The following is a 20769-nucleotide window of genomic DNA, read 5'->3' on the forward strand; positions in this document are numbered from 1 at the left end:
ATCCTGCTCACCCACAGCCCCTTCACACTCCACATGTTCCCGAGTCCTCCCTCCTCGAAACACGACACAGTCACCTCCACTCAACCCTCTCACAAACGCTGGACTCCTCCCAGGGAACCCCAAAGCTCACGCACCGTGATCCCTTCACACTCCACAGTAAAAGCCAGTCCACCCAGGCTCAACCCCTTCAGGCCCAAACTCTTACCTCCACCATCCCCTGACATCCTCAATAATCTCCCGTTTTCCCTCTCCACGATACCACACACTCTACAGGAGACCCCCAACCCTCCTCACCCCAACCTCTTCACACTCCAGAACAGACTGCAGCCCATCCCCCATTCATAACATGTGCTACTTCATGATTAGCATGCCTCCGCCACCATCCCCGGGCACAGCAGAGAAACCCAGTGCCCCATCCCTACAACCACTTCGCCCCGACAGTCGGTCCCTCTCAATCCTTTCTCCCCATGGATGTTTCACACTCCACCCAAGCTCACAACCTCACACCCCACCCTAAACACCAGTCCTTCCCCCACTGCAGTCGTGTTACTATCCACAATGAAGACTGACCCTTTCACCCCACAACTTCACATCCCACGGAACCACAGACAGCCCTATCACTTCATCCTCCTGCCAACCATGTCCCCCTTCCCAGGGAACTTTCCCCTCCCCCTCCCTCTCTCTGGGTCCCCCTCTCTCATCATTCATCCTGGGGGAAGCAACCTGCCTGTCATGGGTACACTTGGGCCACCTATGGATAAGGAGCCAAGGCCTCCTTCCAGCAGCCATGGGAGATAGCCACCCTCAGAACAGGTTCTCCAGCCCAGGCTGGCGTGGCTCAGTGGACTGAGCACCGCCTGAAAACCACTGGTTTATTTCCTGGTCGGGGCACAAGTCTGGGCTGCAGGCGGGGTCCCCTGTCAGGGGCATGCGAGAGGCAACCAATAGAGGTTTCTCTCTCACATCAATGTTTTTTTTTCAATGTTTGATTTTTTTTTTATTGTTATTCAACATACCTTTGTCTTGTTCCTGATATTAGTGGGAAAAGTTTTAGATTTTGCCAATTGAGTATGATGTTGGCTGTAGGTCTCCCATGTGCGGCCTTTATTATGTTGAGGAATGCTGCCTCTATTCCCACTTTGCTGAGTGTTTTTATCATAAATCAGTGCTGCACTTTATCAAATGCTTTTTCCACATCTATTGATAGGATCAGGTAATTTTTGCCCTTCCTTTTGTTTATGTGGTGTAATGCATTCATTGATTTGCGAATATTGTACCATCCTTGCATCCCTGGGATGAATCCCACTTGACCATGGTGTATGATCTTTTTAATGTTTTGCTGGATGCGGCTTGCCAATATTTTGTTGAGGACTTAAGCGTCTATATTCATCAGCCATATTGGCCTGTACTTTTCTCTCTTTGTTGTGTCTTTATCTGATTATAGGGTTGGGATGAGTCTGGCCTCATAAAAAGAGTTTGGGAGTTTTCCCCCTTCTTGGATTCTGAGAGTCTGAGAAGAGCAGTGCTTAGCTCTTCCTTAAATGTTTTGTAAAATCCTCCTGTGAAACTGTCCAATCCAGGGCTTTTGTGTGCCAGGAATTTTTTTTAATAAGCTTCAATTTCACCAGCTCCTGCACTCTGTTCAGGCTTTCTTCTTCTTCATTCAGTTTTGAGAGATTACATGTTTCTAGAAATTTGTCTATTTCACCCAGGTTTTCAAATTTCTTGGCATATAGTTAGTTGTTCATAGTAATTTCTTACAATCCTTTGCATTTATGTGCTTTCAGTTGTCATTTCTCCTCTTTCATTTCTGATTTTATTTTTGGGGGTCCTCTCCCTCTTTTCTTGTTGAGTCTGTTTAAGGGGTGTCCACTTTATGTTTTCAAAGAACCAGCTCTTGGGTTTATTGATCCTTTGCATTGTTCCTTTAGTCTCTGTGTCATTTAATTCTCCTCTGATTTTGATTATTTCCTTCCTTCTACTTGTTCTCGGCTTTGTTTGTTGTTGTTCCTTTAGTTCTTGTAGATGTAGGGTTAGGTCGTTTAGTTGAAATGTTTCTATCTTTTTTACATAGGCCTCTAGTGCTATGAACTTCCCTCTCAGAACTGCCTTCTCTGTGTCCCATAAGTTTGGACTGTTCTCTGTTCATTTTCATTGTTTCCAGAAACTTTTTGATTTATCTCTTGATCGCATTATTAATTCATTCATTGTTTAATAAAATGCCATTCAGTCTCCATGAGTTTGAGTGTTTTTAAGTTTTTTTTTCCTTGAGGTTGGTTTCTGGTTTCAAGCCCTTGTGATCCAAAAAACGTGCTTGATATGATTGCAATCTTCTTGAATTTGTTAAGGCTTGCTTTGTGTCCTATCATGTGGTCTATCCTCGAAAATATTCCATGTGCATTTGAAAAGAATGTGTATTTGCTTCTCTGGAGTGAAAAGATCTTTATATAGCAGTTCAATCCATTTGATCTAATACGTCATTCAGTTCCACAATCTTCTTGTTGATGTTTTGTTTGGAAGATCTGTCCATTCTTGACAGTGGGGGTGTTCAAACCACCTACTATAAATGTGCTGCTGTCTATGTCTTTCTTGAAGTCCTCTGAGATTTTTCTTCTATATTTGGGTGCTCCTGTGTTGGGTACATGTATCACATTGATGCTTCTCTCCCTCTTTCTCTCCCTTATATCCCCGCTCTCTAAAAATAAATAAATCTTTAAAACAAAACAAAACAAAACAGAAACAGTTTCTCCAGTTGCAGGGCAACCTTGGGTCCACTGGGGCCTCTGCCTTGGTCAGATGGCCTTCACGGGGGGAACCCATGCTCAGTGAAAGGAGTCAGACAGACAGACACCAAGCTGGACAGCATTTATGTGTGGAGCCTGAAACTCCCCGCACAACCACACATGCAGAGAACGGCCTGGTGGCGTCTGCAGCAGAAGACAGCACCAGGGCCAATGGCAGCCTCCATGGGCTGACCCAGTGGACTGGCCCCTGGCCTGCCCACCAGGGGGCTCAGGCCTCAGCCAGCCGCTGCAGCACACACAGGGCCCCATACAGGGCAGACAGGGGCTGCTTGGCTCCCAGGTCCCAGGTTGACCTGGGGCTCTGCAGCTCCATCTTCAGGCCACATTCTTCCAGCAGACCATAGGTTATGGCCAAACCCTCCCCCTGCAGGGGGGCGAGGAGCTCGGGTTTGAGGGTGAAGGGGATGCTCCAAGGGTATTTGAAGTTGGGCTCCAGGATGCTCCTCACCTTAAAGAAACAGGATCAGCTGTTACAGGTCCCCCTTGAGGTCAGGAAAGGAAAACCTTCAGTCCCAGGAGCCAGGGGTCATGCAGGACAACTACAAGGGCAGGAGCTCTGGAGTCATGTCCTGGCCCTGTCTTGTGATCGGTGTGACCAAGGACATGTTATTGCAACTCCTTGAGCCCCAGTTCCTCAGCTGCTAGATAGTGACGCTAACATCTGCCCTGCAGAATGGTGGTGTTTGGGATAGCATATGTGAGTGCTTCTGTGTGCCATGTGTGTATGGGTATGCATGTGTCATGCATGCACATGTCCCTGTATAACATACATGGAGACAGAGAGCATGCAATGTGCAAATGGTAACCATGTGCATAAAGCAGGGTGTAACCCAGACACCCTGAGCTCCTCAGCCCTGTATCCTATACAGCTACTTGAGAACTGGTGGGGCCTCTGCAGGGGTTGTCATGGAAACAGAGACCTTGCCCAGGCAGACTCATGACCACAGGGCCTGCTCCCGGAGGGAGATGCAGCCCAGGTTTCCTGGTGGCCACACTGGGACTTGGTCCCCTTCCTAGCAGAAACCTGATTTATCTCCCTCCTCAGAATCATTCTTATCTCCGGTTCCCTCACCCTCTTCCCAGGACGCTGGCCCCTGGGGATTTCTCACCAGATCCCGCTGCTGGGAGAGGATCTTCTTGTCCATGGATTGGGCCAGCAGACAGTGCTGGATGTCACTCAGCGCTGCAGACAGGGGACATTTGGGGAAAGACAGTCAGATATTCCTTTCCCCCTAGTGAGGCAATCTCTAAGGCAGAGGAATAAGACTCCTTAGACTTGGAGGCCAAGTTCCCTGCCCTGGGAAGGCCTCCTTCGGCTCTTGGGATGGTCTCCAGGGTGCTCCCTGACATGGGCAAGGGGGGGATTCTGTGGCTGCAGCCTGGGACCATCCACCCTCAGTGATACATGGGATGAACCTGGGCTGCTCTTTCTAGCTCTTTCTGTGTCATGTGGCAAGTTTCTCCCACTAGGCCCTGCTGACCTTGGAGAGAAGTGTGAGGTGGGGGTGAAAAATCATAACATTTCAAGGGTTTTGAAGAAATGGCAGCCCTTCTGGGGTCTCTGGGACACCAACCTTGTGACCCCCCGCAATGTCCTTCCAAATCACTCTTACCCATGATGGCTTCAAGCAGGTAAAGGATGAGGTGCTGTGAGCCATTATATGCATAGGTGGAGTCCTTTTGCAGTTCATTTAGGATGGTGCCACGAGGGCCATCCAAATGACCCTGCAGGGGTTCCTGTGCAAACTATAGGAGACAGGAATTATTAATGAGGATGACAATACCATGTAATTTTGCCTACAAATGCTGTGTTTATAAGTGAGTAATGAAGGAGCAGGGTGAGGGCTCCATACAGCCCCTGGGGACACTGAGCACCGTCACTCAGTGTGGACTGCACTCCCTGGCCCTGCTCCCTGGGGACAGAGCCGTGGTCCCCAGTCTCAGACATCCCCTAAGCCCCCTGAGATGACCCCCATTCTTGTTTCCCCATATACCTCAGCAGTCGGATCTCTGAAACATCCCCCATTTACAAGTCTGATCAGCTTCGATAGCAGTGGGACCCCTCACCGTGTCCATGAGGTCCTGAAGGGGCTCTCGGTCCCCCAGCATGTCCAGGATGTTGGAGAACACAGCGTCCTTGAAGTCCTTTGAAAACTGGTCCACTCTGCTTACTTCCAGGGAAACCTCCTGTTGTAGGCGCTTGAAATCTGTCCTCCGACAAGAAAACGAAGACAACCCTTAGATGAGAACAGTCCTTTCCCATCACCATAAGCAAAATTCTTCTCCCCTTTAAGCAGCTGGCCCCCAGCATCTCTGAGGGTGGCTTGTTTGAGCTCCGTGATGGAGCTGCCATAACAAGCCAGAGGGATGGAAAATCTCAGCTGAAATGAGGTGGGGGGTTATGCAGGGAGGGGAGAAGAGGGTTCTGGAAAGGGGTCAGGGGAAGAGGAAGAAACAGAGCAGGCTCTGAAATACCTAGCAGTGTGAATTTATGGATATAAAGTGCTTGGTACTGCATGCAATTGTGCTGTACCTCTAGGTCTATAAATAATTAACCAAGGGGTGGATGTCGGGGGTTTTCTGCCTCTGCTAGGACACCTGAGGCTGCCTCCAGGTGCGCTTCTGGGAGTTAGAAGTCACTGGAGTGAAAGCGTCAGGGAGGCAGGATTCCTGTTTGGTTTACTGCCCAAGCCCCAGGGCTCAGAATAACGACACCCAAGAAGTCCTCCATAAACGTTTCCTGCAAGAAGAAGGAAGGAAGGAAGGAAGGAAGGAAGGAAGGAAGGAAGGAAGGAAGGAAGGAAGGAAGGAAGGAAGGAAGGAAGGAAGGAAGGAAGGAGTTAATTAGTGGGGCTGACCAAAGTGTAAGTTAAGAAGTAAAGCTCAGTTTTCTGAGTTGCTTGGAAACCTCCGATTTGGGTTCTGAGCTTTGCAGTTTCCTACCCAGCAGACCTTATATTCCCTCTTAGTAAACACTCACCTAGCAAGGGAGGCTCCTGTATTCTTTCTAGAAAAGCAAAAGCAAGCGGTCATCTCCCTTCCTCATCCCCCAAGTGTGCTTTAGATACACTTCCGAGGGATCTTTCCTCCACTGCCCCCTCCCTCTTGCTTAACCTCTCCCTGCTCCACCCCTTTGCCCTCCCCACCATCCCTGACCCTCCCCACCCCACAGAAACCACAGCCAGGCTCCAGGGCCATGGTGGAAAAGGCAGGGACTCATGGTCCTGCTCCCCTGAGGAGTACAAATAGGACCCTCCCCAACCCCAGCAAACACACACTCACGTATTGGTTTGATGGGACATACTCTGCTGCCTAGAAGAGAAATTAAATTCCCCACCCAAGAATTAGTTCCTGCCAACTCTCCCTTTCTCTTTCTACCACCTACTCCCCAGCCTCCTTTTCCCATCCTCCCTGCCCTCTCCCTGGGACAGTCCGAGCCAGGTGGCCCAGGTGAGGAAGGCAAAGGCAATCGTGTGGAGTTTCAGTTGGGCAAAATGGGGCCTCATGGAGGGACCACATTATACTTTCCTTGTCCTAAAGTCACGCTTTTTCCATAACACTCGGATTGAAAGTATATTTCTAGAAAGAGAAAAATAAGTGATCACTCACAACAGCTGGGTCTCCATTTCCCCCAACACATACACTCACTCACAAACACTCAACCCAGGTCCTCAGAGGATATAGGTGGCCGTTCCTGTCACCAGATTCCTGTGTCTAAGTGACAGCAGGTATAGGACGACATGGTAGAGGAGCCTGGCTGGGGAAAGTTTGCCTGTGGGCGTGTCAGGGCTGAGCCCCAGCAGGGTTTTTATAGGGTCCAAAGGGGGTCACAGGCTCAGCGGGGCCTGAGGTCTAAGCAGAGAGCCTGACAAACAACGCACCTGGAAAGATCTCCTCTTCATCCTCTGCAGAGTGAAGAATGTCTGGGTGGAAAGAAGCCAGGTCAGCAGAGCGGGGGTTTCCCTGCTGGAGTCTCTCACATCCCCACCCCTGTGGCCCCCACACTTCCAACTCCAGGCCAGGGGTGGCAGCTTTTCTCAGCGTGATCTGGGGACCCCTTGCATCATAATCACCTGGGATGCTTATGGAAACTCAGGGGCCCTGCCCTCACTCTGTTATCTTCAGAATCCGTCCCTCTAAAGGGGAAGCTACAACCTGCCTTGTCAATAAGCACCTGGGTGGGTGGTGGGTGTCAGCTCTGGTCTCCCATTCCACCGGGAACAGAAACCGACTTCCTTCCTGCTGCCCTTCATCTTACTCTCCCGAAGGGCCCCCCTCACAAGTCTACTCCCCCAGTCAGTCCTGCTTCCTGGCTGATTTCACAGAGAAACATTCAAAGTTCTGAAACCTGCCCAACAATCAGGTTGATGTGCCTGACAGGGAGCAGGAGCCCATGAAGGAAGAAGGAGCAGAAACAGTCCCGTTAAAGGACACCCCGTAGATCACGGTGGGGCAGCCTCCAGGGAGAGAGGAGCTCCAAGGAGGGGTGATGGAGTGTGTGCTCCCTGGTAACAGCGTGGAGTGAGTTCCCCCGAGGGCAGGCTGCAGCGGGTAGAGGGGTGGACGCCAGGGAGGGAGGGGGCAGAGTGTGGAAGATTCTGTAGGGACGTTGGCTGTGAGGACACACTTGGGTGAGGAGGCTTCTGAGATGGCAGGGACCCATCTTGCCGCCAGGTCATGGGAAGGTCCAGGTGAATGGAGAGAGGGGAGATACATTTGGGTCGCCACTCTCTCAGACATTGATCTCTACCAGCCCTGGAGAGAAGGTCTCACTTTCATTCAGAGGTAAGATGGGAGACAGAGGAATTGTGATTTCCTCCAAAGCTACACAGCAAGCGCCATGGAAAATTATTGAACAGTGCTGCACATTATTTTCCTCTCCGATTTGTCATGAGGATGAAATTACTTCACGGAAGTGCAACGCTTACTGCACTGAGCCCTTAAGCAGTAATTGTAGAAACAGGCGAGTGCCACGCGCCCCCTAGTGGGCAGGACATGGCTTGCAGGCACTGCTGTGAGGTCGGCCTTCGGGTCCCACTCCATTTACGTAACACTTGTCAACACTCACACAGCATGGATTTGAAGATGGAGCTGAGCCACTCCAAAATTTGGAGACTTTTCCCTCATTCTGTCTGTGACCACTGACAGGAGGTCAGTGCCAGCAGGACCCTCTTTTAGCCGAATGTTATACTGAGGCTTCTACAGGGAACTGTGTGTGTGTGTGTGTGTGTGTGTGTGTGTGTGTGTGAGAGAGAGAGAGAGACAGAGAGAGAGAGAGACAGAGAGAGAGAGAGAGAGAGAGAGACATGGAACGTGTTTGTTGTGTGTGGTGAGGGCACCCCTTGACCTCCGAGGAGCTGGACCCCAGCTGTATCAGGCTGACCTCCAGCTGGGACTCAGCATTAGAGCAGGGAGGGGCCAAGGACCCTGAGCTGGTTGTGGTTGTAGCACCCTGACTCCTCTCTGGTTTGTAGGTACTTCATGAAAGTTTTTCTCCTGCATGGAGTCAGAACCCCAAGTGTGTGCATTGGGGAACTGTGCATTTTGAGGCTCCTGAAGAGGGAGAAATGTTGATACAACTCTTCATTACACGGTCAGGGCACTACATCCACAGATTTGTTCCTGATTGGGCCACTCTCTCTGGGCTTCCCTGTGGGGGCAGAGGTAACCTGGGAGGGCTCTGTGGCTCCCCCAGGTGAGCTGCTGAGAGTGGTGGGACCTTCAGTGGAGGTGGTTGGGGTTAGAATCACGCTCTTCCCAGTGCCAAACACACCCTGGCGCTGGGCACCCCGTTACACCCTCTCCACGTAGGATACTGTCTCTCTACCTGCCCAGAGCAACATTTCAGTGGGGCCCTGCTTGCAGGAGCTGTGCGTGGCGAGAATATGTGTGCCCCGGACAGCTGAGGGATGCTGCTGCTCTCTCTGAACAGGCGGGGAAGCAACGGTTGCCTGACGATGGTTTGTCCCTCCTCATTTCTCTCCCCAGGAGAAGCAGACTCCCACTCCCCTCCTGCCTCCCTCAGCCCCTGCTTACCCCAGCTGTTCTTCCTGAACACCAGCTGCTTCCTCTTATAGGCCATCACCAAGCCCTTTGGCACAGTATGCTTCTTCTTGCTCACTTTCAGAGCCCCGCCCTCTGCTTTACCCTGTGGACAGAAACCAGGTATAATAACACCATCAAACATGCATTTGATCTTAAAAGTCAATACATCGAGAAAGCTCATGAGAAAAGGAATGAGCAGCCCCTGTTCTCACCCTCCCTACTCCTGATTTCCAGTGCCTGCTCTTTCTTCCTTGCTTCATTCCATACTTACCTTGAGATCCCTCAGTTTCATGTTGACACTGAAATGAATTCATTGATTTCTGATTCAGTACCTCTAGTCATTTCCTCTTTTTCATGATGAGGGTTCTGTTTTCTTACTCTTTGTAAGAGCTGAAGCAATTGATAAAAGGGAAACACCACCTCCAGCCTCTCGTGGCCTTCCATGCAGGGCAAGGGAGATAGCCAGCTCTTGCTCACTCTAACGGTCCTGTCATGTCTAAGCAGGAGAGACTACTGAAAAGCTCTTGTGAGTTCACAGCCCAGAGCACAGGCTCACTAAAAATAAACCTAGGACCTATTGATGGGACTACAGAATTTTCCCTCCTCACATATCACAATATCAGTAAAGGCTGATTAACCAGAGTTCCTTTCATCACGTGTATCATATCCAACATTCAACAAGAAAATTACAAGGCATATTCAAAGGCAACAAACAACTGTTTGAAGAGACAGAGCAGGCTGAGAATCAGACTCATTTATAGTATTGATTTTGGAATTATGAGACAGGGAATTTTAAACCACTGTGATTAATTTGCTAAAAGATCCAATGGAAAATATAGACAAAATGCAAGTGCAGATGAGTAGGTAAGCAGAGAGATGGAATCCTAAGGAAAAAAATAAAAAATAAATGCTAGAGAGATAAAAAATACTGGAACAGTAATAAAGAATGTCTTTGATTGGCTCATTAGTAGACTGGACACAAGTGAGAGAAAAACTTCTGCACTCGAAGATATATTGATAGGAATCTCAAAACAAAAAAGCAAAGAGAAAAATTACTAGAAAAATGGAGCATAATATCCAAGAACTGTGGGATAACTACAAAAGTTGTAACATATGTGTAATGAAAATGTTAGGACAAGAAAGAGAGAACAGAACAGAAAAAATATCTGAAGCAATAATAACTGAGGATTTCACCAAATTAATGTCAGTCACCAAACCACAAATCCAGGAAGTTCAGAGAATTCCAAGCAAGATAAATAAAAATAAAAATAAAAATAAAAATAAAAATGAATTAAAAAATCTTATACCTATAAATTCAAACTGCAGAAAATCACAAGTAAAGAAAACATTAAAAGTCAGAGGATATTGAAAGAAGTCAGATACTTCTTGTCTGCTGTTGTTTTCTTTTTTTTCTTGTTTGCTTTATGAATCTGCACCTTGTTCAACAGGGACATGACAATAAGTTATTTGAGGACACAAGCAAGACTCCACATCTTGCTATAAAACCAACATGGATTTTAGTTATACAAAAAAGAATAAACTTATTTGAATTTTGCAAACTTTTTTATTATTATGTAGCTCTTCTATTTGATTTCTATTGTGGTAAAAAAAACAAACAAACAAAAAAACATAATATCTTCCCCATTTTTAAGTGGACAGTACAGTATGGTGTTTTCATGTTTATTTGTCTTGAATATTTTCTGACCTCCCTTGTGGTATCTTCTTTGACGCACTGGGGGTTCGAGAGTGTATATCTTAATGCCCATATATTTGTCAATATGCTCTGTTTCCTCCTGTTATCAATCTCTAGTTTCACTCCATTGTGGCCAGAAAGGATACCTGGTGTAACGTCAGTCTTCTTAACCTGGTAAGACTGATAGGGAGGCCTCACATGTGATTGATGCTGCAGAATGTTCTGTGTGTACTCAGGTAGAATGTACGTGATACTCTGCTGCGTGTTCTTATGTGTCTGTTACAGAAAATGCTTCAATTGGTCTGTATGATGCTCTGCAGGTCCTCCGTTTCCTTGTGGATCTTTTGTCTGATCGACCAAAACAAAGTGGCTGCAGCCACGAACCAGGAGTGATGTGCGAACTGTTTAACGACATCACAGCCCATGGCCAACCTTTAGAGCTGTGCTGGCTCTGAACAGGTGTTACAAGTCAGTTTTTTTCCTTGAGTTTCTAAGTCTTCTAAGTGAAGAACAACTACACATTAAATATGTAATATGTAAAAGCACATTATAACACACACAAACTATATGATGAATGAACTTGTTCATATAATTAAAAGTACTACCATTGATTATTGAGACTGAGTCAGTTATACAAATCCCATGAAGGTATTTAAGTCTCACCCCTTCTACCAGTCCTTCTCAGGACGTCATGGCTTTTAGGGAGGTTTGTTATTAGCATAAAACTTGACATGTGGATAGTGCAGCAGACACCCCTTTAGGTGTGCCATAATCCATCACTTACCCAAAGCAAATGTAATGCCACATAATTAAACCTACATCTGATTTTGTTGATGGGTGAACCCATCTCATACCTTGACAAAAGTATTCAGAATGAAGGACATTTTTCCCAAGAAATTCCCAGTGCTGTGATCCTCCATCACACAACTGTCACGCAGTTCTACAACGTCAGTCACAACATACAGATTTGTTGCTGTTCTCCAGCATTGCTTCAGAAATGAGGGCTCTGGGTCCATCACTTTCCTGGGGCGGATGGAGGAGAAGAGGGTCAGAGTGGGAAGAGATGCCTTCCTGGGTTACCCTGGCCTACCGCCCTCCTCAAGACCTGGAAGGGGTACAGGGACTTTGGACTCTGATAGGTGTTCCCTCCATGAGTAGGAAGATACTGGCAAATGGGTTAAGTTACTAAGGAAACAAAACATCTTCTTTGCTATGCAGGGTGGATGTGCCACCACTTCCTGATGGAGCTGTGGGAAGGAGAAAGGCATCTGCTCTTCCAAGATGTGCCCTGTTAGGGAGTAATTTACACATGTCCAGTGTACCAGGGCCTCTCACCTGAGGAGACTGGAAGTAGACAGGTGCACATGGCTGACCAGAGCCCTACTGTCAAAGATGGGTACCCACAGTCACCACCGTCCAGAAGCACAATCAACGTGGGAGGGGGAGCAAACTGATAAATATGATGAAGCACAAAAGATTCTGGATGATTAATCATGACCAGCACGTGGGCGTGTTTATAGATGAACTGTCCTTAGTGAGTGGCTGGTAGGACGGACTTGAAGACATAGGTGTGGGCAGGGGACAGACAGGTTTGAAGTCCTGAACACAGATTTCATCTCCATTGCAGCTCTGAGACTCAGCTCTGGTTCTTCTTAAGGCCCCACCAGGGTAGGCCCCCTGGATGACAGCCGAGAGCAACTTGAGGGACCCTTAAATTGCTTCTCAGTGGAGGAGGTCATGAGCCCCCAGTGTGGATTTTCCCACTGTCCTGTGAGGGGAATTCAGGCCCCTTTCGGGGGTATCCAAAACCCTTACTGTGTCTCTAAGAGGTTGTGTCATCTCACACATTTACTTACCTCCAAACCTATTTTTATCACCTTCATCCTGGTTGGCTAAGCCCCCACCTCACTGACTTCCTGCTGCTCCTGAAAATGTCAAGCTCTGTCCTGTCCTGTCCTGTCCTGTCCCGGGGCTTCAAACCCTCATCTGGACCACTTTCCTCCTGCTCTTTGCTTCTTTCATTCTTCAGGTCTGAGTTCAACTGTTAGTTCCACAGAGAGACCTATACAGACTCCCTTCCACCAGCCCTTTTCTCACAAAATCCTATGAACCTTAGAGCACCCATCACAATCTATAACTACCTCTAAATGAAACACATTATGTGTCCCACATACATTTATTAAAAGTATCTAATTGCCTTCCTTTCCACATTTCAAGTTTTGTCATCAGGCTTATTTCTTTTTCTTGCTGCTAGATAATAAAATGTATCCCTGAGATTGGAGCCTCTTTAACTGCTGAACACAATCCATCACCTCTGATGAGACACAGTAGGGGTTTGGATAGCCCCCAAAGGGGTCTGAATTCCCCCCACAGGGCAACAGGAAAAGCCACACTGGAGGCTCATGACCTCCTCCATTGAAAAACAAACTAAGCAAACAAGCAGAACAGGAACAGAATCATAGCTATGGAGATCATTTGTAGAGTTATCAGTTGGGAGCAGGAAAGGAGAGAATGGGCAGAAAGTTGCAGGGATTAAGAAGTACAAATTAGAACATACAAAATAGACAGGAATGTTAAGAACAGTATAGGAAACGGTGTAGTCAAAGAACTTATATGCATGAGCCATGGACATGAACTAAGGGAGGGGATTGCTGGAGAGAAGTGAGGGTACCAGGTGAAGGGGAGCAAATGGGTGGAAACTGAGACAACTGTAATAGAAAAATGAACAAAATAGCCCTGACTGGTGTGGCTTAATGGATTGAGTGTCAGCCTGTGAACCAAAGAGTCACTGGTTTGATTCCTAGCCAGGGAACATGCCTGGGTTGCAGGCCACGTCCCCAGTAGGGGGAGCACGAAAGGCAACTACACACTGATGTTTCTCTCCCTCTCTTTCTCCCTCCCTTCCTCTCTCTAAAATAAATAAATAAAATCTTTCTTAAAAAGAAAAGAAAAATGAATAAAATATATTTTAAAATTTAAAAGTTTTAAAGAGTCTTACAAAACACCAGAAATATAGAAATTGTGCCATGCCCTGTCAAAGTAACTTTTATTTTCTAAATAGCCTGTGACTTTTAACTACTTGCTTACTTCAGTAATTTTTCACATTGATACAAAGGCGATTTAAATTGAAATCTCTAAGAAGCATAAAGTTGGAACTTCTGGCCAAGATGGAAATATAGGTACATACATTTTGCCTCCTCAAACATCCAAAAGAAGGACAACAACAAATTTAAAAAACAAAAAAATAACCACAAGTGCCAGGAAATCAAACTATATGGAAGTCTGATGACCAAGGAGTTAAAGAAGAAACACTCATTTAGACTGGTAGGAGGGGGTGGAGATGGGCAGATGGGCAGAGAGGATGCATGGCAAGGCAGCTGCTGCAGGACTGGGTGGGGGGAGGCGGCGACTGGCAGAGCAGGCGGTCCCACATTTGCGTGTGGATAGACCAGGAGGAACAACTGGGGAGCAAGACAGTCTGCCCAACTCAGGGTTCCAGCATGGGGAAATAAAGCCTCAAAATTTCTGAGTGTAAAAAAACCTGTGGGGCGGGGGGGGACTTCCAGCCAAGATGGAGTCATACATAGACACATTGTGCCTCCTTACACAACCAAAATAAAGTCAGCAACAATTTAGAAACAAGATAACAACCAGACCTGACAGAAAATTGAACTGTATGAAGTTGGACAACCAAGGAGTTAAAATACACATGAATACAAATTCATCCCATACCGGTAGGAAGGGCAGAGTTGGGCAGAGAGGGGTAGTGGCACAAAAAGTGGTGGCACTGGGTATGTAAGGCATCCTGAGCGCAAGACCACAGCAGGCGGACCCTGGGTGCAAAGGCAGCTGGCAGACCCAGCGAGGCAGCGACTATGAAGCAAGGCACTGTGTGCACAGTGCCTGGCTGTCCGGGCAGTCCCACATCTGTGTGCAGGTAAAACAGGTGAAATTGGGCAGTGAGACAGACCACCCAACCCAGGGCCCCAGCGCCGGGAAATAGAGCCTCAGGACACTCATTGAAAACACCTCTGGGGGTTGAGGCACAGGAAAAGACTCCCAGCCTCACAGGAGGGTTCATTGGAGAGACCCACAGGGTCCTAAAATGTGCACAAGCCCACCCACACAGGAATCAGCACCAGAAGGGTCAAGTTAGCTTGGGGGAAGTGGCGAAAGGGACTGAAATCTGACAAAGAGAGGAGCAAGCGCCATTGTTCCCTCTCGGGCCCCCACCCCCACATACACTGTCACAACCCAGCCACTGGGGTGCCCTGCTCTGGTGAACACCTAAGGCCCTGCCCCTCACTAAGTAACAGGCTAGACAAAACAAAACAAAAAAAGGCCCGAATGGAAGAACAAATCAAAGCTCCACAGCAAATACAACTAAGCAACTGAGAGATCGCCAACCTATCAGATGCACAGTTCAAAGCACTGGTGATCAGGATGCTCACAGAACTGGTTGATTTGGGTTGCAAATTAGATGAGAAAATGAAGACTACAATAAATGAAATGAACAAAAATGCACAGTGAACCAATAGTGAGGGAATGAAAGCTGGGTCTCACATCAATGGAGTGGACCAGAAGGAAGAAAAAAATATGCAATCAGAAAAGAATGAAGAAATAAGAATTCAAAAAAAATGAGAGGCTTAGGAACCTCCAAGACATCTTTAAATGTTCCAACATCTGAATTATAGAGGTACCAGAAGGAGAAGAGGAAGAGCAACAAGTGGAAAACTTATTTGAGCAAATAATAAAGGAGAACTTCCCCATTCTGGCAAAGGAAATAGACTTCCAGGAAGTCCAGAGAGCTCACAGAGTCCCAAAGAAGTTGGACCCAAGGAGAAACACACCAAAGCACATCATAATTACATTAGCCAAGGTAAAAAATGAAGGAGAGAATCCTAGAAGCAGCAAGAGATAAGCAGACTGTAACCTACAAAGGAGTTCCAATCAGACTGTCAGCTGATTTCTCAAAAGAGACCTTCCGGGCAAGAAGGGGCTGGAAGAAGTATTCCAAGTCATGAAAGGCAAGGACCTACATCCAAGATTGCTCTGTCCAGCAAAGCTTTCATTTAGAATGGAAGGACAGATAAAGTGCTTCTCAGACAAGGTCAAGTTAAAGGAGTTCATCATCACCAAGCCCTTGTTTTATGAAATGTTAAAGGGACTTATCTAAGAAAAAGAAGGTAAAAAGCATGTATAGTAAAATGACAGCAAACTCACAATTATTAAAACCACACCTAAAACAAAAACAAAAACAAAGCAATCAACTAGAACAACAGGAACAAAATCACAGAAATGGAGATCACGTGGAGGGTTATCAGTGGGGAAAAGAAGAGGGGAGGATAGGGGAAAACGGTACAGGGCATAAGAAGAATAAATGTAGGTACACAATAGACAGGGGGAGGTTAAGAACAGTATAGGAAATGGAGAAGCCAAAGAACTTACATGTATGACCCATGGACATGAACTAAGGGGACGGGGGGTTGCTGGAGGCAAAGGGAGTGTGGGGAAGGAGAGCAAAGGAGGAAAAATGGGGACAATTGTAATATTATAATCAATAAAATATATTTAAAAATAAAATTTTAAAAATGCAGCTAAAAAATAAAAGGCATAAAGTCTTAAATTCCTTATTAAGCTCTAAAAGATTATGGAAGGTTGATCTTTTCCCCCGATACCAAGTTCAATCACACCCTAGGACAGTGAGGCATATGGACTCTATTTAACAAAGAGTCAGAGGCTTTGTCTCACTTAAATTAATACTTTGATAACTCATATTTTAATGCTTATTTTATCACTCACTGCTTGTCCCTCTGCCTCCCTAATTGTATTTCATTTTAGGACAGGCATTTTTTATCTGTCTTGTCTTTAGTCTATTCTCACCACAAAATAACACAGTGATGGACAATTGCAGCTTTAAAAAATACTGATCAGAGAACTGACACCCGTTAGTCAAGTGAGTGAATGTCCGCACACCCAAGAAGAGCAGCAGAGCCTGGGATGTCAGTTTCTTCATGCCGAGCCTCAGGGATAAAATCTATTGACTCTTCCAGAGGAGGGCACCGTTTGGGGCTGTTGACCAGACCCTCCCCCTCCCGTGGCCTCACCTCTTCTGAAGTTCTGTCCAGGTTTCATATGGGGGTGCTAACAATCTTATAATCCAGGGAGGATCCTTGGCACCCTGTAGTCTCCTCCCAGACACTTGCTTCTGCCCCAGCATTCACACTCCCACCCATGTGCTGCTTCCATTGAATACCATAACTGAAGAGGGCTGACACTTCCACAGCAGCATCTGGAAACAGACAAGGAGGCCTGAGGGTTAGCCAGCAGTACACTCTGGAACAGCTGGGAAACGGAATGGAAATGGAATGACTGAGTCCTAGCCTACCCCAACTCGCCTACCCAATTAAATCTCTCAACTGAGAAGCTAACTCATCAATAAAGAATATGTTGAGTTTAAATTACTCCTGAGGACAAACGTTTGCATGCACTCAGGGGCTGGATAACAGGAATGATGTCCTAACCCGAAGGAATGATGGCATCCCTTGCACCCGGGGCCAGGAGACCCACGGCATCATCTTTCCCAGCACAGCATCAGCCCCAGGAGGCAGCTCACAAAACAGAACATGTTTGGGATTTGGATCTACACAGGCTTGGGTTCGAGTCCCAGTTCTACCAGTTACAAGCTCTATAACCTGGAACAGATTATTCTGTAAGCTTTCATTTACTGCTGTGTAAAATGGGGATCATGTTCCAGACTCAAGAGTCTGCTCTCAGTAGTAAATGAATCTGGGTCATAATTAGAAAGTTCTCAGATACTCTTAGTTCCTTACTCCTTGCTCATAGGTGAGGCCGATCCGGTGTGGATGTCTCAGTACACCTTGCGTGCTGCACCCTTTTTTCTGTACCCTTGTTTCACAGTCCTCCCCTCCTAGGCCCCTGGCTGACAATACCTGGGACCACGCTATTTGGTTCGAGGATGTCCATGAGGGAGATGTCAACTGGAACCTCAGGGAGATGCCAAAACATTGAGCGAGCCTTCTTCCTCCGTATTAGAGAAAACCGACGTATTTTGATGGCATTCAGGACGTCTTTGACGGGCCTGAGTTCTTTGTCTCCAATCTCTTTGACCAGTTTCCTGGCAGTTTTCTCAAACATGGAGGGCATGTTGCTAGGAGCAGCATGGGATAGAAGGAAGGTAGAAAGATCAGGTGGGTCTCACAGATGAATTAAATGAGTCTCCAGGTGTCATGTAGAGGGAGTTGACAGTGACTTGACTATTTCATAGACCTTTGTCACATCTACACAGTCACGTAGCATGCGTGTGCAAGGGGCCCCCATGCAGCCCGAACAGGCCCTGGGTCTTCCCTGGTCAAGTCTCCAGCAGGACGATCTTCAGTGACCAGAGATGAGACACCGAGCCAGGAGTCCCTGCCAGGTCAGGGACCAACGAGCCCTTGCTTAGTGTACTGTAAGTGACAAAGGGGAGATAAATTTCCCTCCAAAATTAAATGCACCCACTTTGCTAGGCCACTACAGTCCAGAACAAGCCAGCCAAATTGTGTGAATATTAGTCACCCCACCAAGGATTGAATTTTATGTTTGTGTGAATTTCCTATTTTCAGTCCTGCACAGCCCATGCTTTTTAAGATTTGATATAATCTTATTGTGACTGAAATAGAGCAAGAGTAGCCTTCACAAAGATGGGCATAAGATGGTTAAATAAATAGCCCATGATGCCTGGTATGGCTCAGTGGACCGAGCACTGGCCTATTAACCAAAGGGTCCTTGGTTCGATTCCCCGTCAGGGCATATGCATGGATTGTGGGCCAGGTCCCCAGTTGTGGGCACATGAGAGGCAACTGCACATTGATGTTTCTATTTCTCTTTCTCCCTCCCTTCCCCTCTGTCTAAAAATAAATAAATAAAATCTTCAAAATAAGTAAACAAATAGCCAGAAGCCTGCATTGCTGTGCCAAGTGGACCGTGACTCAGCAAACATTATGAACTGCCTCATTTCTCCTAAGCATCAGGAGCCTGGTGGAGATAGTCATCCCAACCCGGATGGCACTCCCATTCCGCTTTTAAACACTTTCAGTGTCAGGCAGATGGCAGAACTGGACTTTTCAGCCCTCAGCCCTTCACAGAAACACCGGTTTTGACAACCACCCATAGCCAAGGGCACCTCTGCAGGAGCCCGGAGTCCAGCGGGAGGTCCCGGCACCCCCTCGGAGCACATCCCAGAGGGACGCACTGAAGAGGGGAAGCAGAGCTGTGTCCTTTCCTCATCACCCCTCCTCCGAGGCAGCACAGTGCAGGCCAAGGCTAACCCCTTGGCCCATGACGTCTCCACGGGGGAAAGTGAGAGCCCAGTGAGCACCCGGCTCCCCCAGCTGTGCAGGAAACATCAAAGAGGCCTGCACCTCCTCCGTCCCTCCCAAACACGGAGGCAGGTTGGCATGGCTGAAGATGCTGAGGACGGGTAGGCAGATATCCATCGATAGATGTGCAGAGAAGGAAGATGTGGTATGTGTGTATACAATAGACCATTACTCAGCCACAAAAGAATAAAATCTTGCCATTTGCAACACTGATGGACCTAGAAGGTATTATGCTCAGGGAAATAAGGCAGACACAGAGAAAGACAAATACCATATGCTTTCACTTACATGTGCAGTTTAACAAAAGAGAATAAATACAACAAAACAGAAACAAACACACAGGTATGGAGAATGAGCTGACAGTTGCCAACCGGGAGGGGATGAAGGGAGGGGGTGAAAACAGTCACAGATACATCCCTTAGTCTTGCATGTTGTTACCCAGAATTCTTCTTTACTAGGGAGAACTTCAGGAAGAGTGCCTACTTTGGGGACGGGAGGTGTCCAAGTGAAACAAAGCCCAGACTCCTCTATCACGTCACAAACCTACCCTGAACACGTCTGTCTCTGACCTCAGTATCTTCCCTTCTTCCTCACCCCCCTGGTTCCCAGTCAGGACTTACCAGGTTGTGAATTGCTCTGTCTTGCAGGGAAAGGTTCCAATGAGTAGAGCTCCTCCCAATCTGCAGACCACCTCATTCAGACAAAATCCAGAAAACAGAGAAATGCTGCTCTCCTTGGCACGTCTTCTTTCCACCAGCAGGTCCCTGACTTAATTTCCAGTACAGTGTCCTGGGAAGTACGCACGTGAGGATCTCCCACAGAAGACCAGGTGTGGAGCTGAGCTCTGGATCATGCAACCTTACCTCTCAAGTCCTCAGCCAAAGTGTCTGCACTGGAATCAGGCGGCGCTTCTATCTGCGAGGAGGTCCCACAGCAGAGTGAGAGAGGTCTCAGGAAGCAAAGCGTGTCTGTTCCCGATAGGTAGGCTTGTTCAGCCCAACTGGCTGAACGAGTCTGATGTTGGATTCATTCACAAATGATTCACAAAGAAGTTGGAACAAATTCTTTGGCTTCTTTCCAAACTGACTCCCTGACACCTGTGGTTTATAACCAGGGAGGCTACGCACCCTCTGGTCAGGGAGAAGAGGTTGAAACCGTTTGCTCTCAAGTGTTCTCGGTCAGAGGAGGTAAGGTCTTGCGCTTCACCAGCTGGCTGTACACTGCTCAAACTGTTTCAGCTTGCTTAATTTTCTTGTCTCAGTTTCCCCTTTTCACTTGCCCAAGAATTTCTCTAGCTTCTTACTGTCCCGTCTCCATATGCATCTTACATGCTCTGCATGTAAAATGTAACCACGGATCAGCAAGAAAGATGGAAATAAGCTTCAGGACAAAGGACAGGTACACGCAGGACCCTGGGGAGACCCTCTGTACAATGGGAATTAATGTTCTTCACGCTTCCTGTGGGCGAAGTACCGTGCAGTCCCATCTGATAACAATCTTTAATGATAAAGAAAAGGGATATATTTTAAAAGGCCAGGACAACTTGCCCCAAACCCATTCTCTTTCCAAACACTTCTGAAATCTCTCCAGTAGCCTTATGAAATTAAGGGAAACGCCCACTAGAGAGAAAATTGCAGGAGCAGAAGGGGGAGACTCACCTGCAAGTCTTTTGTGATTTCCCAGAACTGATGCTCAGAATAGCAGCTGACAGTATTGCACAATGCATTTCTCTTTTTTTTTTCCTTTCAGTGTTCATGAAAGTCGCCACACCTGCCCTTCTCCCCCAGGGGACCCTGAGATCACCACTCCATTTGGGACTGAGCTCACAGCCGTGCTTTCTATGTAC

The 20769-nt window shown here is 47.2% G+C and overlaps 1 protein-coding gene across 4 annotated transcripts; it reads right to left on the bottom strand.

Moving 5' to 3' along the window:
• Positions 1–2846: 2846 nt before the first annotated feature.
• On the bottom strand, positions 2847–20347 carry LOC123833113 (gasdermin-C-like). Of its 4 annotated transcripts, XM_045861195.1 has the most exons (14): positions 19787–20132; positions 19544–19712; positions 17496–17713; positions 16650–16834; positions 11397–11565; positions 8841–8952; positions 6686–6727; positions 6333–6383; positions 6087–6116; positions 5785–5811; positions 4872–5011; positions 4418–4550; positions 3914–3987; positions 2847–3252 (listed from the first exon to the last, which is right to left on the bottom strand). In XM_045861195.1, the coding sequence occupies exons 4-14, from the start codon at positions 16760–16762 to the stop codon at positions 3013–3015; spliced, it is 1131 nt and encodes a 376-aa protein (XP_045717151.1). In that variant the 5' UTR covers positions 16763–16834; positions 17496–17713; positions 19544–19712; positions 19787–20132; the 3' UTR covers positions 2847–3012. The 4 variants fall into 4 exon arrangements, with proteins under 4 accessions (XP_045717151.1, XP_045717150.1, XP_045717152.1 ...); XM_045861194.1 differs by having other exon boundaries at positions 19544–20132; XM_045861196.1 differs by lacking the exons at positions 6087–6116; positions 6333–6383 and having other exon boundaries at positions 19544–20347.
• Between the last annotated feature and the right edge of the window lie 422 nt (positions 20348–20769).

Source organism: Phyllostomus hastatus, unplaced genomic scaffold (genome assembly GCF_019186645.2).
Source record: "Phyllostomus hastatus isolate PE091 unplaced genomic scaffold, TTU_PhHast_1.1 phas_scaffold_21, whole genome shotgun sequence".
Lineage (NCBI taxonomy): Eukaryota > Metazoa > Chordata > Mammalia > Chiroptera > Phyllostomidae > Phyllostomus > Phyllostomus hastatus.